Source organism: Podarcis muralis, chromosome 6, assembly GCF_964188315.1.
Source record: "Podarcis muralis chromosome 6, rPodMur119.hap1.1, whole genome shotgun sequence".
Lineage (NCBI taxonomy): Eukaryota > Metazoa > Chordata > Lepidosauria > Squamata > Lacertidae > Podarcis > Podarcis muralis.
The window spans coordinates 69964900-69980642 of record NC_135660.1 but is presented as its reverse complement, the minus strand read 5'-3'; the positions used below and the strand labels follow the sequence as shown (position 1 = coordinate 69980642).

The 15743-nt window shown below is 42.8% G+C and overlaps 1 protein-coding gene across 1 annotated transcript in view; it reads right to left on the bottom strand.

The window, feature by feature from the left end:
• Window positions 1-15743, bottom strand: part of CDH23 (cadherin related 23) — a 375943-nt gene that overhangs the window by 301108 nt on the left and 59092 nt on the right. Inside the window, exons 3-5 of the mRNA XM_077930519.1 lie at window positions 14129-14271; window positions 10850-10897; window positions 8737-8829 (exon numbers count right to left, since the gene is read on the bottom strand). Of these exons, the coding sequence (XP_077786645.1) occupies window positions 8737-8829; window positions 10850-10897; window positions 14129-14271 (284 nt within the window). The remainder of the gene's footprint in view (window positions 1-8736; window positions 8830-10849; window positions 10898-14128; window positions 14272-15743) is intronic.

Sequence of the window (15743 nt, the reverse complement as noted above, 5' to 3'; positions counted from 1 at the left end):
ACAGCAGCCAGCATGACAGCCATTAGCCTGAAATGAATACACGGGAACTTAATGAGGTCTGTCGAGGCCAGCTTGGTGAATTAAGTTACCAATTCTAGTAGGATTCCCCCTTTCTTTACAGACTTGAAAGGATCGGCGCTGCCTCGTTAAGAGTTCGACAAGTGAGCTGCACGGGAGGGAAAACACATAATTATTTGTAGAGCAGGATTATGTGAAGGACAGAGATCCTCTTACTACAAATACACGTGCACGCACGCACACACACACACACACTCTTCCGCTTTGCTATTTCACACTAGTAGCCAATGTGCAATTAAGACAAGGCAGGTCTTAATTTGTCATGGAACTCACAGCAGAGCACAAAAACAAATAAAGGCAAAAGACTCCCGTGCAATGATTCAATAGGACTCATGACTAGGGAAGTGATTCAGCACAATATATGGTCTAATGTGATTTTATGTGCATAAGTATTACTAAACAACCCCTCCTTTGCCCTCCCCCAGACAGTATATTTTGTCAGGATTGCTAACCAATTTTAAAAAATAAAAAAACTGAGCATCATCTGCCTGCTAATCAATTAATTGCTACTATTTGAATATACTTAATAAAAGCATATAAGCATCAAGAGCACAAATCATCCTGAATACACATTAAAAGACCAGTTTGGCAAGAGCCCTTAGTCTTTATGGTGCCATAAAACTCTTTGTTGTCTTTGCTGAAAGAAAGTAGCATAGTTATCCCTCTGCAAATCTCAATATAGATGCTAAAAGGACACTTAACATCATTTTTATTCATTACTAGGCACAGCCACCATTGCTCTCTCCAATCACCAACCCCTCCTGGCTGATCCCCTCTTTGCCAAGCCCCCTCCCCACACACCTGGCCAACCCCTCCTTCATTGACACCCCACCCCTCGCTTTATACCTCTCTCATCCCACCCACTTACCTCACCACTCACCCCAAACCAACCCATTTCCCTCACAGTTTGCCTTACTCCACTGCCGTTTCAGAGAGCTGTCCAAAGTACCCCTCACCCTCCTTTAAGCAGCTTGCTTGGGCTGCCTAATCGGCCACACTTCTTGCTTGCTCACCTGCATGCTACTAAGAAACTGAAATAATTCCAAATATGGATATGGATATGGAAACACCGTTTGCATAGACCTTAAGGAATTCTTTATCAAATTAATGTTTAGGCGGTACTTAACAGCAGGGAGATTAAGTTGAATTTATGCTAACAAAAGGGATAAATGTTGGGGGATGTGATGCACATTTCATTGTGCATTTCTATATTTGTGCCTCCCCAAAATCAGAAATAGGGTGGGGTGGGGCTGATAATGAATGAAATTAAAACAATTTCTCATTATGAGCTACCAACAGATCTTTTAATAATTCTGTTAGAATGCATGGATGATGTAATACTTCAGGATGACAGGCAAATGGTTACTGAAAATTTTGATAAGGTTCATGGAGCGGAACATTATCAGCTCTAACCTATTAGGGTTAACATACTTCCTTGGTGACCTGGCTGGTTTCTCTTTAGCTTCCACTATTGCTTGGGTGTTGGGTGTTCATATATGGAATCAGGGTGAATTCCTAATGGATATATATATCCTTTAGGTCCCAAGTTCAAACTCATTTGGGGTCTGAGTCCCAACACCTGGCCCACCAGTTGTTATTTGCACCTGGCTTCTGACTATATGCGATTGTTCTCTCAGATCTGCTTGGACTGTTTTTCTAGTCTACCACAATTCCATCTTGTCTGGCTTGTCTGACTCTGTTCATCTGACTTGCGTTTCTCAGGATGAATGCCTGACATTGCCATACACTATTGCTCCGACTATGCCAAACACACAATCTGTGTTTCCAGTTCCTCCATCATGCAACTGTCCAAGTACCGGTCATAAAATCTCCCTTCCTTCTCTCACAAAGTGCAGTGCCTCTCCCAGTCCTAAACAATTTGTATTCCCCAAACAAGCTCACTTGATAAAGCAGTGTTATGCATATTCTAAATCAGTATTTTAGGAGGCAAGTTTATTTTGCATTCCACTTATTCACGCTGATCTTTTTCCCCAATGTTCCAGCTGCCAAACAACAGCACTAAATTTGAATAGCCTTCCCCTACCGTTCTACCCCTTTGCTTGAAGTGCTGCAACAGAGAGGATTATTCATGTCAAAGCAAAACAAAGAAAAAACTGCTTTCAGTGCCTACAAATATTACTAATTAGTAGTCTGTGCAAAGGCATCTTTGCGATACAGCTGTCTGTTCCCACCTCAGCCTGTCTACTGCTTATCCTAGTTGTCTGGTATTATAAAGGCAAGCAGGAGAGGGCTGGGGGGCAGAGGAAAAAGGCAGCACTATTGGATAGTGGCTTTTCTCCCGTATTAGAAAAAGCTCCGCCAGATATAGGTTTGCTAAACTCTTTCACTCTAAGAAGTTGTTTTCATTCTTTTCATACACACAATCTAATGTGACCAGCAACCTGAAAAGGGGACCCATTTTTTCATTTTTTACCATAAATGAATGTGCATTTCTGATTCTCTCTCTCCTGCCCCACCCCATTCCCTATGAACCCCAGTTTCTCATTTACTGGTATTTATTTTTTGCTTTCCCTTCCTTTCCCCTTCTGTCTGTCTGTTTCTGTTTCTCTCTCTCTCTCATCATTAAAGGGGCAAGGGAAACTGACTTGCCTTGGACTGGCCATGACCCATGTTTGGGTTGTATAAACTGCCTGTTGGAAGACCATTTTCTTTTGAGTATGGAGTATTGTCCTCTGGGACAATGAGGCAGAGTTGGGGGTGGGGCCTTTGGGTGTGTGCTTCCCTCCCTTCGTCCTTTCATGCTGGCAAGATGCTTTGCAGTCCTAGTTCACAGACAAATGTAAACCATCTGTTTGGATTAGTTTGCTTGGCTGAAACCAATCAGGACTGGAAGTCAGAAATCACCATGCAAGAGCCAAAAAAGGCACAAGCCCACAGCTTATTCTCACCATGACGAATTACAGTGGCTCAACATTTCCTTTTCCCAAAAATGCCCCTCAAAGGAAGCTATGTTATGACACATAATCCTTCCACAGAGATAGGAGGGGAAATGGCTTCAGATTTTGTATCTACTGGTTTCTGTATTTTTACTGTTGCTACGATAATTGCTTTTGTTTCTGATGTTTTTGAACTGTTTTATATTTGTTTCATGGTTCTCTTTTGCAGACTATCTTGAAAATCTAGATTAATAAAATTATGCAAAAACTAACAAACAAACAAACTGGTCAGGAGTACCACTGCTCCTGAAAGGGAAGCCCGTGCACCCAAATATTTGTCCAACTTTTACCATATCACTCTGGACCCTCAAGCACCTCCTTGAGTTCATGGCCATAAAACAGGGCCTCAAAGGCTTGAAGGCACTTTCGGTTCCCATTCTATGTCGAAACGTAGTCTGACATTATGTCTGAATAGCTCCATAGTTTGAACAGCGTAATGTTTTAAGCCTGGTGATGAAATGCGGGTGAAGCATTATGTTGGCATATTGCTCTAGACAACTGCCACCATGAATATGGGGTTTACAATGGGGAGGGGGGATATGGTGGTCCCATTCCAAATATCCCCTCATCTACTCAGTATTAAGCAAGGAGCTTATTATGATCTGAGTGTCAGCAAACCACTGTTCTCTCAGCCTCTGTTATCTACCCCCATCCCAGTTTGTCCAAGAAAGGGATACTAGTGTACAGGAACTTACTGACTTGCATTCATTACTCACATGTGAGATATTTGAAACTACACTGTGATATGCAGGATCCGGGGTTTGCATTGTTGATTGTCTTGCTGGGATCCGCACCCAAGCAGAGGGATCACTAGCAACCTCTGAGCATCCCTAACCCTGCTGCTTCTTCCCTTGGTGTCTCCGCCTATTCACCTGCCCAACCCTGAACAAATGAGCAGCGGCAAGAGTGGGGAGATGAACCAACCCTCTCCACTTGCCTTGCCCTCTCCCTCTGCACAGGTGTGCGAACTGGGCACAAGGAGATAGGTACAAGCAAATGGGCAATGATGGCAGCAATGAGGAGATGTACCATCTCAGCATGGAGAAGGTGGGCGCCTTTCCCAAGGGAATAATTTAAAGGATGTTAGCATTGCAAAGTTAGCAGGCAAAGAGGAAAGGTCACACCTAAATAGAAACAAATTACTTGGCAGTAAGTCATTTTAGACATAGATAAATGTTTTTTAGAAGGACAGATCTATACTTCAAAATTTTTTGCCCCCCCCCTTTCAAGATCCCCAAATTCTGAGCTCATACAAAAATACAGCATTTTTAAAAACTGAGGTTTGGCAAGAAAACCTGTTTTGAATCAGTGCATAAGGGTTACACGCCTTTCTCTGTGTCCAAACCACAGACTTCAAAAGCAAGGCTGCTATAAAACCTAGCTGTTAGGAGAAGATATGTGCTGCTTCTGACTCAAAGGCAGTCTAAAAGGAACGATTCAGATAATTTATGTCATTCTAAAACAGATGAACCTAGCTCCTGGCCAATTTTAGCACACACAGACTAATGAAGGATCCTTACACATCTGGCAAAGGTAGGGCAAAGGATCAAAGTCTAATCTCAGCAGGATACCAAGTAGCGAGCTTATTAATGAACCATTGATAATGTAATAATTTGTACTTCTAAATTACCTCAGCGCTCCCTCTCGCTCAACAGATACATACGCTTAGCCCAGCAGAAACAGATTCTGCCCAAATCAGACTGCAAGATGGTTTACAACCCAGAAAAACTAAACTAGGGAGATCTAGCGAGAAAGTGGAAAGTAGCCCTATCTCTGATTGATGGGCTTAGAATTCAGGGAAAGAAAATAATTAAAATGATTTTTATATACAGTATATATTAAAAAGTTGATTCAAGGCCATATCAGACTTCATCTATAACCAGACCTCTTCTCTTTAGTTCAAAGTGGTAAATTGCAGTCAAGGGGAGCAATTCATCTTGGGGCTACAGCACATGCCAAATTTTCTCCTGTGGGGCACTTAGCAGGTGGGGTGCATGGAGGCAGTTTAGTTCATGAAAGAAGCAGGGAGAGCATTAAAACCTGCCTCTCGAGGTGTTCCAGCCATAATCTAAGTGCCCCATGATTGTATTTACCATAAAAACCTTGAGAGATCCAGTCACAAAGATCTCCTGATGTCACACCTTGTTTGGCCCTTAATGTCTCTACATTCTAATGTGTTTGTAAAGTTTAGGTGAAAGCTCAGTTACATTTAAAAGATCCAAAATGCACCAGCAAGGTGTCTTTTTGAATTCTTCTCAACTGTATCAGTACAGCAGACATAGCTGTCAACTTACAGATTTGAAAATAAGGGACCAGCAGCCTCAAAAATAAGGGATCAGCAGCCAAAATAAGGGATTTTGCTTAGCTTATACAGAAATCCACCACTGATGGAGCCATGCTGCTTTGGCTGCGACTGACTGTGTTTTGCAGGGGGTTGGATTAGATGATCCTAAGGGTCTACAAAGAAGAGTGGCAGACAAAACTGATGAATGATGTCGAGATGGCAAAGCTTACAGGCAGAATTAGAAACCAGGAAGAGGACCTCTTTAATAAAGAATGGGGAAAGTTTATAATTTAGTTGAAAAAATATTGTAAATAGTTACATACACTGGTAGGATTGACAAAAAACTTGTAGTAAAAATGGATGGACAAATGATTTATAAAAATAGAGTTATGAAAGGGATACAGAGGAGGAAATCACTACATTAAGATGCTGCACTGGTTGGAGGGTATGCTAAGCAGCACGTCAGGGCTGCCGTCATCCTGGCACGAGGAGTTTCATTGCCCCTTCCCTGCCCGAGAGAGGGGGGAGGGAGAGAGACTCTCGCCCACACCGTCCACAAGCCCGGCATGAGGCGGTTGCTGTGCCGTGGCGGCCGCCTCAGGCCGCCTCCTCAGCCGCTGCCGCCTCCGGCTTCCCCTGGCAGCGAGGCGGAAGTCTCGCAAGAGAGGGGCTGCCTGCCCGCCCGCTGCCACCTGTCTCCTCATGACGCACCCAAGGGGGAAAAGGGAGAGACGGAGATGCGGCAGCTCGTGCGCGTGCGCTCTCTCGCGCGGCGGAGGACCCCGAGCCGCTGCTTCCCTCCCGAACAGGGCGAGCATGAAACCCTGGAAATTTAAGGGACATCATCAATAAGGGACAGCAGCGGGACACGGCACTGGGATAAGGGAGTTTCCTGCCAAATAAGGGACGGTTGACAGCTATGACAGCAGAAAGTTAGTGCTGGATAATCTTTTGTAAGTCTTGAAGAATTTCTCAAAGATAAGCTGAGATAAAGTACTCTAACCTTTGTAATTCTTCTATTACAAATATTTGATTGCATCATTGACTTTTTGAACTGCCTGGCGAGAATCAGTGTGACAAGCAACAGTTTCAAATTGAATCTATTCATTTGGGCATTTTGCTAAAATTGCTTAATTAAGTTTGGTTGGGTTCAAGAATACTGCTTCTTTTAATCTAGTTTACCCCATGGTCGACAGAAAAAAACACCTCATTTAAATTTAGTGTAGTTTCAGAAATCACAGAGAAGGGTGGCTGGGGAAGGAAAGAAGATGGACAAGTAACTTGCAATTTGCTGTCAATGTTTGATAAGAGTTCTCATCTCTCTGCCACTTCATGCATTACATAATGATTTGATCTTTGCCCACCCCCACCTCCTGTCCAAGTGTTTCCATGAAATATCCAAAGCTTCCCGAAGGAACAAACTCAGGCGAGGAAGCTCTGTGCACAGAAAACAGTAACAAAAACAAGAGTACTATGATGATGAGTGAACGCAGTGGCGTAGCGTGGGTTGTCAGCACCCGGGGCAAGGCAAGTAATTTGCGCCCCCTAACCCATGGATTTGCGTCCCCTAACCCGTGGATTTGCGTCCCCTAACCTGTGGATTTGCCCTAACCCCAGATGTTGCGCCTGGTGCGGCCGGCACCCCCTGCACCCCCCACGCTACGCCACTGAGTGAACGTAATCCATCAGAAATGGTGATTAGCTTGTAAACTGAGGAATCTCATAGAAACAGGAAATAGCTTAGAAAGTTTTCTATTATTTCAAGTTCTCATAAGTATATTTAATTTTCCTTTTTTGTGGATAAAAAATGCATCTTGGGGAAGTGATCCATGTCACAATGTCATGTTTCAACACCTACATCTAAACTTTTACATACCAAATAAAAAGCTTTTTCAGTTTGATACTCAAAGAGAAAATAGCCAAGCCATCTGGATGGATCAAAAATGAACACCAAGCCACAAATGAAAAAGATACATTGAATGAGGGTGGATACTAATTGGTATGACTGTTCATTCAAATGTGATTGGTTGCTGAAGAATTTCAAATCCAAACTTTTAAATTTACTGGCCAGGCAAAGACTAACTAAAGGGCATGGCAAGCAGAATGCTCAAAATACCTCAAGCAAGGAAAGGGTTGCAGAAATCAACATCAGAGGACTGTGCAAAGATGCTTAATTGTGCAGAATATGCATGCACAGAAACGAGAAACTAAGGGCTTATCCACATGGGAGTTTAATATGTATTTGAAGCTAGAGGTATCTCAATATTTAGGGTGTTGGCCACATTATATACTTCCCGTTCAACTTGCAACCTGCACTTTTTCCACTGTAAATTTAGATTTTTCTGATCTAGGGAAAAATCTGAAAAGGGAAGTGAATCCAGTATAAAATTGCTTGCTACCTGACTGCAGATGCACTGAAAAACATTGTGTAGACAGGTCTTGGTGACATTCCTGTGGTACCATGTTTTTCCTCACTCCCTAACAAACCTGCCTATGGCTATATTTTTTTACTTCCATTTCCTCTGGGAAATGCCTCTCTCCCAACTTTCTTTCTCAAAATGGGATGTTTCCCAGGAATATACATAGCCCCTGAATTAAGGGAAAACCATATAGAACTGGCTTGGTACATATTCAGTCATTTACAAAAGAATAGATGCAGCCTATTTGGCAGCAGCACTTTTTAGGATTGCAAAGGTAGCCTTGGGACAACTGTCCCTCACACAGCAACATGTTCGGAGAGAACTCTATGGGGAATACATCTACTAGTTTTCATCTGCACCAACACAAACAGCAACCTGTCAGAAATCTTCTTCCAGCCAAGTGCCACATGACTGACACATACACCATCTTGCTTCCATCCTTTCAAAAACAGTGTTGAGACTAAGATCTGCCCCCTCTGAATCTCAAGCATGTTTTCCCTATACACTTTGGTTTGACAATTATTCCCATGTTTTATGGAATCATGTGAACTATAGTTATTGGGTTGGGGTAGGGGATATCTAACACAAAAGTTTCAGAATACTCATCAAACTATATTTCTCAGAAGCAAGTTATCATTCCCTCTATCTCTGCAGATACTTATGTAACCAAAATAGCAGCACCCACACACGAAGGGTGGTTTCCAGACCACCAGGTTTGCAGAACTGCTCAATGGCCATAAATACTTACTAACTATTGCAGCGGATGGCATTGAAAGGAACATGGAGTAATGACAGAGAAGCAATACAAGGTTTTTATGTACGAATGGTCCCCACAACACTGAACACACTTTTCTCTACCGACATGAAGAGAAGAAACCACCCTTACTTCAGAGCAACTGGAGAAACAACCCAATTCCAATCAACTGGAACAACTGTCCCCCCCCCCCCACTTAGGAATGGAAGCTCTTCCAAGCAAAAGAGAAAATAAAGTTCCTACCTCAGGGATACGGACACTATATGGCTGATTGTGAAACCTTGGTGCATTGTCGTTCACATCTCCCACTTGGATATTCACAGACCCCTTGATCACCTGCAAGCCAAATGATTAGAACAGATTTTAGTTATCCATAATGGTGCCATTTTTCCCTATTGTCATATGATATGCAGAACTGTAAGGCCTTTCAGATATTGCTGTTATTAGCAAGTTAGAACCCATAAAGGAAACCCTATAGCCCTTCACTGCAGAGAAGGAGGATTTGGGTTTCAATGGGGAAATGGGTGTTCGTTCTAAGCCCATTTCTTCTTCAATTCAGGATCCTTTCAGTGGTCAATTTGAGATGGGCCATATTTTATGGCTGAAATACAGTGGTACCTCGGGTTAAGTACTTAATTTGTTCTGGAGGTCCGTTCAAATATATAAAAGGATGTCACATAGAGGAGGGAGAAAGGTTGTTTTCTGCTGCTCCAGAGAAGCGGACACGGAGCAATGGATCCAAACTACAAGAAAGAAGATTCCACCTAAACATTAGGAAGAACTTCCTGACAGTAAGAGCTGTTTGACAGTGGAATTTGCTGCCAGGTAGTGTGGTGGAGTCTCCTTCTTTGGAGGTCTTTAAGCAGAGGCTTGACAACCATATGTCAGGAGTGCTCTGATGGTGTTTCCTGCTTGGCAGGGGGTTGGACTCGATGGCCCTTGTGGTCTCTTCCAGCTCTATGATTCTATGATTCTTAACCTGAAACTGTTCTTAACCCAAAGCACCACTTTAGCTAATGGGGCCTCCTGCTGTTGCCGTGCCACCGGAACACGATTTCTGTTCTCATCCTGAAGCAAAGTTCTTAACCCGAAGTACTATTTCTGGGTTAGCGGAGTCTGTAACCTGAAGCGTATGTAACCCGAGGTACCACTGTAATTTTTGTGGAGAGGGCTATGGTTTGAGCTCAGAGGGCAGGAACTCAGGATTTGGGTTGTGAATTTGGGGTGGGGAATTGGACAATCTTCCACTATTTGTATCCCTCTGCTCCTGAGCTTGCTGCACACATGTATCCCTATTTGAAGGAGGCAGCTTTGTTTCTACCCCATTTAATTTGAAGAACTCAAGTAAAACAACAACAGAATAACAAAAGTATCATATGCAGTTAAATACAGTAAGATAAATGCATGATCAATGAGTCCAATCTAAATTATGAACAGCCAATAATGCTTTTAAAAACAAAAACAAAAACAAAGATTAGACCAAGCACTGTGAAAACCCAAAATGCTTGCTTTGAAAGGTGTTCCTTATTTCATTAATTGAAAATATCCCTGATGGAAGGAAATACTTTATCCACTTTTCCTGTAGCTATGCTATCAGAAAACAGCTCTCTCTTTAACAAGTGAATAGTCAAAATTGCGAGTCAGAACAGCACGAATGAAGGAATATAAGTCTCACATCTGACTATTTACATATTACCAGAACGCTGAACATTTACAATTTTCTGTAGCATAATGAGACGCTTCTGTTACAACCATTTTTCTAGCTGCTTCTCTACAAGCATTGTGGGTGGGTTATTGTCTTGTTTTGTGCTTGTTTTTTATTTTGTGTTTTGTGTTTTTATTTTGTATTTTTATGCTGTGAACAGCTCTGAGATCTTCGGATGAAGGGAAGTATACAAATGTAATAAATAAAATAAAATAAAATAAAAAACAAGCCTTTTCAGAACTGGCCACAAAAATGGTCTCCCTGAGGTCTTCAAATCTGTCAGTTCTTCCTTCACACTTACACATTTGGGAAACAACATTCCTGTGGAGAGAAAAAAAGTGTACTCCTATGTCGCAAAAAATAAACAAGCCCAAATGTCTATTCAGATACCAGTGTTATTCTGTTCTCTGAAGTTTACACACTTTTATGTAAAAAGATGAGGGAACAGATGGGTATTTTTCCACACCATTTCATACATTGCCGTGTACTTCCCTTGCTACAAGCATACAGTGCTCCTATATCCCTAAGGAGGACTCCTTCAGGAACAGGGAGGGACTGCGGCAGCTTTAATCTCCTCCCTACAGAGCACACTATCGAAATCAGCTCTATGCTTCTCTCCATTTTATATCATGGAACAAATGTCACACTTACCCCTTGGCTGTCGCTGACAGAAAATTCAACTGTGAATTCTGACTTAGTCTGGAACGAGAAGAAAAAGATGTAATTAGAGATGCCACAATGGTAATCTGTTGATAGAAGGCTTTGGATTTGAGCCGAATATAATTACATGCTTTTGCGACCTGGAAAAAGTTGAAGAAACACCCCGGGAATAACTGTAAAAAAAAAAAAAAAACATTACAAAACTGCAATACTCATATATAGTCTTCCAAGGATATGGAGGGGGTTGGAGGGAGTGACCTAATGGCAGGCAAGTCTTGATGGAACTTGACTTGCAGACTTCACTGGTAGCAAAGCATTCTAATCCAAGGGTTGGACAAGATATCAATGAAAACCAGAGAGTGCACAGATGAGAGCGACTCAACTTTCTTAACTGCAGACTCTTCCCACCATCTTTTATATAACAGTTCATATTAGTATTAGTGTTTGCACTGAGAGCTGCGGGAAAAGAAATAGAAGAGCATGCATGTTTCATCCAGGAATGTTCCAGCATACAATAATAAGAAAAAGAATTATTATTATTATACCCCATCCACCTGATTGGGTTTCCCTGGCCCCATTCAGTGTGCCCCATTTACTCAAAGTTGTATCAAATGGATGACATGACCCAGAAAATTTGCTAGCATTTCTCCGATTTCACCAAGTGGTTCAGTATACCTCAGTTTAACCAATGGCTGAATTCAGATGTAATGACAAACGCTTGTTTGTAAGAACAAAATATGTGACCCTTAGGCTCATATTCCACCTCCTCTTGCCCCTCCTTTGCTACAAGGAGAGCTAAGCTTCCACTTTGTGAACTTGTGCCTCATGCCCCACATGCAGGCTTCCTTGGGATCTCTTTGGTCATTGTGAGAAAATGTTGGACTTGAGGGAGCTTTGGTCTGATTCAGCAGGACTCTTCTTATGTTCACGTTTCATATGTGACAAACCATGGTTTACCACATTCTAACAAAACAGCAAACCACAGTTTCCCCCAAATAAGAAAAAGCTTCTCATTCCCTCTGCTCACGTAAGATGAGGGAGAAGTATATGAGCCTGCAGCTCATTCTTGTAACAACAGTCAGCGGCTTGACTCAACTTAGTCCTATACCAGTGTTTCCCAACCTTGGGCCTCCAGCTGTTTTTGGACTACAACTCCCATCATCCCTAGCTAGCAAGACCAGTGGTCAGGGATGATGGGAATTGTAGTTCAAAAACAGCTGGAGGCCCAAGGTTGGGAAACACTGTCCTATACAGTATGTAGGACTAATAGCTCAATTGAATGGAATTAATTTAATAAGAGTCTGGAATTACTGTATGTGAACTACTAGATTTCTAACTCAGGCTTTGTGTCAGTCGGTAATTGAATCTACACTGCCAAGAACTGCACCCCCCCCCTCTTTTTTGCCACAATAACTGTTTATTTTTTTGGGGGGGGGTTAGGACAGTTTACCAAAACACGTGCTGTCCTCCCATGAACACTCTGCTAATGCGATCTGAGAAGGGCCTACATGGAATTTAGCTTCTGCCTCAAGGCAACGCCTGCAGCCAGCCTGTGAAAGCCAAATGCCAAGGATACAGAAGACGTCATCCATTTGTCTCAGGGAAGAGACACTGTCATTCCTTCCATTATTTCTCTCTCACACCCCCCTTTCTTTCCCCACCCTTCTGCACAGTGTAACAAAGAAGGGGTGAAAGTGGTGAAAGATACCTAAAGGGAGAATGTTGTGGAACATGAAAATGACAGGCAAGGATAGAGATTAGTCAAGCGGACAGAGTAGACATCAGGCAAAACTCTATCCTACAGCATACACCTTGCTTTTCTAGCTAGCACATTCCCCTCCCCCCATTTATGTTGTATTGGGGATCCCGTTCATTTGTGCAATCTATTCTGCCCCTCTCAAATTATTCAACTATTTTCTATAGACTGCATAATTATCTCCCAGAAAAAGGTATGTGAAGTGTGTTAGACACTTGGAATGCACTATTCCAATGTGGGAAGTTTTTTTTTTCTCCTCCTAGCTATTTCAGCTATTTCTTAATATGCATGATTTGTTAATTCCACCTACCTGAACCCTTCATTGAAAAAAGGACTGCCATTTTTCCCTGAAGGTGCTTTTGAGTACATGGTGGGCCATTTTAAAATATTAAGAATGAGCAGCAATGGCATTCCTTCCTAGAAGTGGCTTGACTTCCTCTTTCAAATACTGCACAGAAATTATGTAGCTTCTGCTCTGTTGGCAACCATGAGGCATGGCGATTAAATAAGGAAAGAAACAGCAAAGAGGCAATTAAGTAATAATCCTCTAAGGACTGAGCAAATATTTAAGGCCAGGTTGCTCAAATATGCAGGTACCCCAGCTCAAATGACAGCATGCAGAACGGAGGCACCCTGAACATGCACCCACCTCAATTATGCTCTCCCTGACCAATTCTCCCCTCCTTAACTCAGTATAAGACTGCCATATCTGTGCCTCTGATTCACATGGCTTTGCTGTGCTGGTCGTCTTTGCAACCTGAGGCCATGACCTCCAGAAATGGTTGTATGGAGCAGAAAAACAGCCAACAGCAGCAACATATAAGGCCTGGGATGTCGACACTTCCTAGTATTGCTACTTCAATACCATCAGGTCTTTTTTCCCCAGCCAGAACGCACAGGAGCGCAGTTCCAGCATCTCTCAGGTGGATGCCATTGCAGCCCGGCGCTCCTGCCCACCTGCCAGGATCCAACAGGGAAGAGCTTCCTGCCTTGAAAATGGATCCACCCGCTTGGCCAATTGCAAGTGGGCAAGGAGGCAGTTTGTGCATATCCGATTTCTGAATTTCCCTCCTTTCTCTTAGGTTCTTTCCCTAACTCATTCCTGCATCCTTCTCAGGAAGACTGGTGAGCACAATTCAAATTGTTGGTGCTGACCTTTAAAGCCCTAAACGGCTTTGGCCCAGTATACCTGAAGGAGCATGTTCACCCCCATCACTCAGTCCAGACACTGAGATCCACCTCTGAGGGTCTTCTGGCGGTTCCCTCACTGTGACATGTGAGGTTACAGGGAACCAAGCAGATGGCCTCCTTGGCAGTGGCGACCGCCCTGTGGAATGCCCTCCCATCAGATTTCAAGGAAATAAAAAACTATCTGATGTTTAGAAGACCTCTGAAGACATGTTTGTTTGTGTGTGTATGTGTGTATCACATATATTCTCCCTTTACATCACTGAATACAAACATGCTGCAGTCTTGATACACAGTAATATTTAGTGCTAAACAGCACTCGTTACCTCTCTATCTAACGGTTGCCTAAGCCACACAACTCCAGTCATGCTTTCCACAGCAAAGAATCGGCTTGCTTCCTCTCCAACAACTCCAAACACAAGAGGGTCATTGTCTAGATCACGGGCAAGCAGCTGTGTCACCGATGAACCTACAAGGACACAAGAGAAACAAAAGCTGGTGAGAAAGGTGTGGTGAGAGAATCTGTAGTCAGAGAGCCTGCTCAAGGTGGGCTGTGCCTGCCTCAGATTCTGTTCATGGGAATTTTGAGCAGGGTACTAGCATTATTGAGCACCCCTCGATTCAATTTTTCACCCTATCCCTAGTAATTAGCCATTTTCCAGTGTGCTGCTTTTGCACAGTCCTCCCCCCACACTGATTTTCCATCAGTGATCAACTTTATAACCACCCCCACCTGGAGTTTGCATTTTCCTTGAAAAAAAATTGTGACCACAAGACTTTTGGTAGTCTTCAGCCATGGTCTCTGAGCTGGGGGAATACTTCATTTTACAAGGGTGCCATGGGACACCGTTTCTCAGCTTATTTCCACCCAACAACAGCCTTAAGGCACCAATCAAGAGATTCCGGTACTGTTAAGCTCCCCTTCTGAAGCCCTGTGCTACAAAACCACCTGAACAGGAGGTGAGTCTTGTAAGCAAAGCAATCTCTAGTGGGACAGCTTCACAAGCATCATTTCACAAATTCTGTCCTTATGTGTACACGTGAATGCAATCAACATGTGCTTGCAAATGTAGTATTTAGGCGCACTCATGAAAGCACAAGGATTTGCTATAAGTCTCTTTCAAACAGAAAATCCAGGTTTACTACCAGTGTAATATATGAAGCAGCCTTTAATCCTGCACTATAAAACAGATCCCCCCCCTCTTCTACTGTACCTCGCTGTCACTCTTTTACCTCCAGTATCTATGAAAATAAGCTCTTGTCATCATAAATTTGCTAGACTTGAAAACGCCGCTGGGCATCTTTTTTCTTGCCCTTGGCTAATCATCTAGTTCGCCCCACCCCAGTAAAGCAATTGCTGGATTTTGAAAACTCGCTATCCAGCTTCTAACATTGTTGTTTCCTACTCTATGAAAGATTTTTCAAGCAATTTGGGCTTTCTCCGTGGCAAACTCCTAAAATTTAAAAAAAAACTGTTTCCTTTCGTGAAGTTAACCTTGCTCTGCTGAGTCGGCACTTTGTGAAGAAACTGCACTTTTTTGACAGAAAGGAATTGCTACACATGGGAAAGCTAAATTAGCTCAGAACTGAGGCAGACCCTCCAGCTGAGTCAATCTCAGGAAAGTTTAAAGGCATACATGCATCTTCTTGTGTAAAAAATATATATGGGCATGCAAGACTTTCGGCAACAGAACACAGAGATAGCATCAGCCTCAGACCAATGCAAACCCCTCCTCCAATTCAGTAGCATTTGCACACTCCACTCACTGGAACCTGTATTTTCATAAAAAACGAAGTTTGGGGTGGAAATTATGTTCAGGCATCTTTTGGGAGGGGCTGTATCACAACCAAGAATGCATATATGCATATGGTTTTCAGGACCACGCTTAAAAACAAATATTGGAAAGCAGCATGAGGGTGCAAGAGTAGAATGCTACAAAA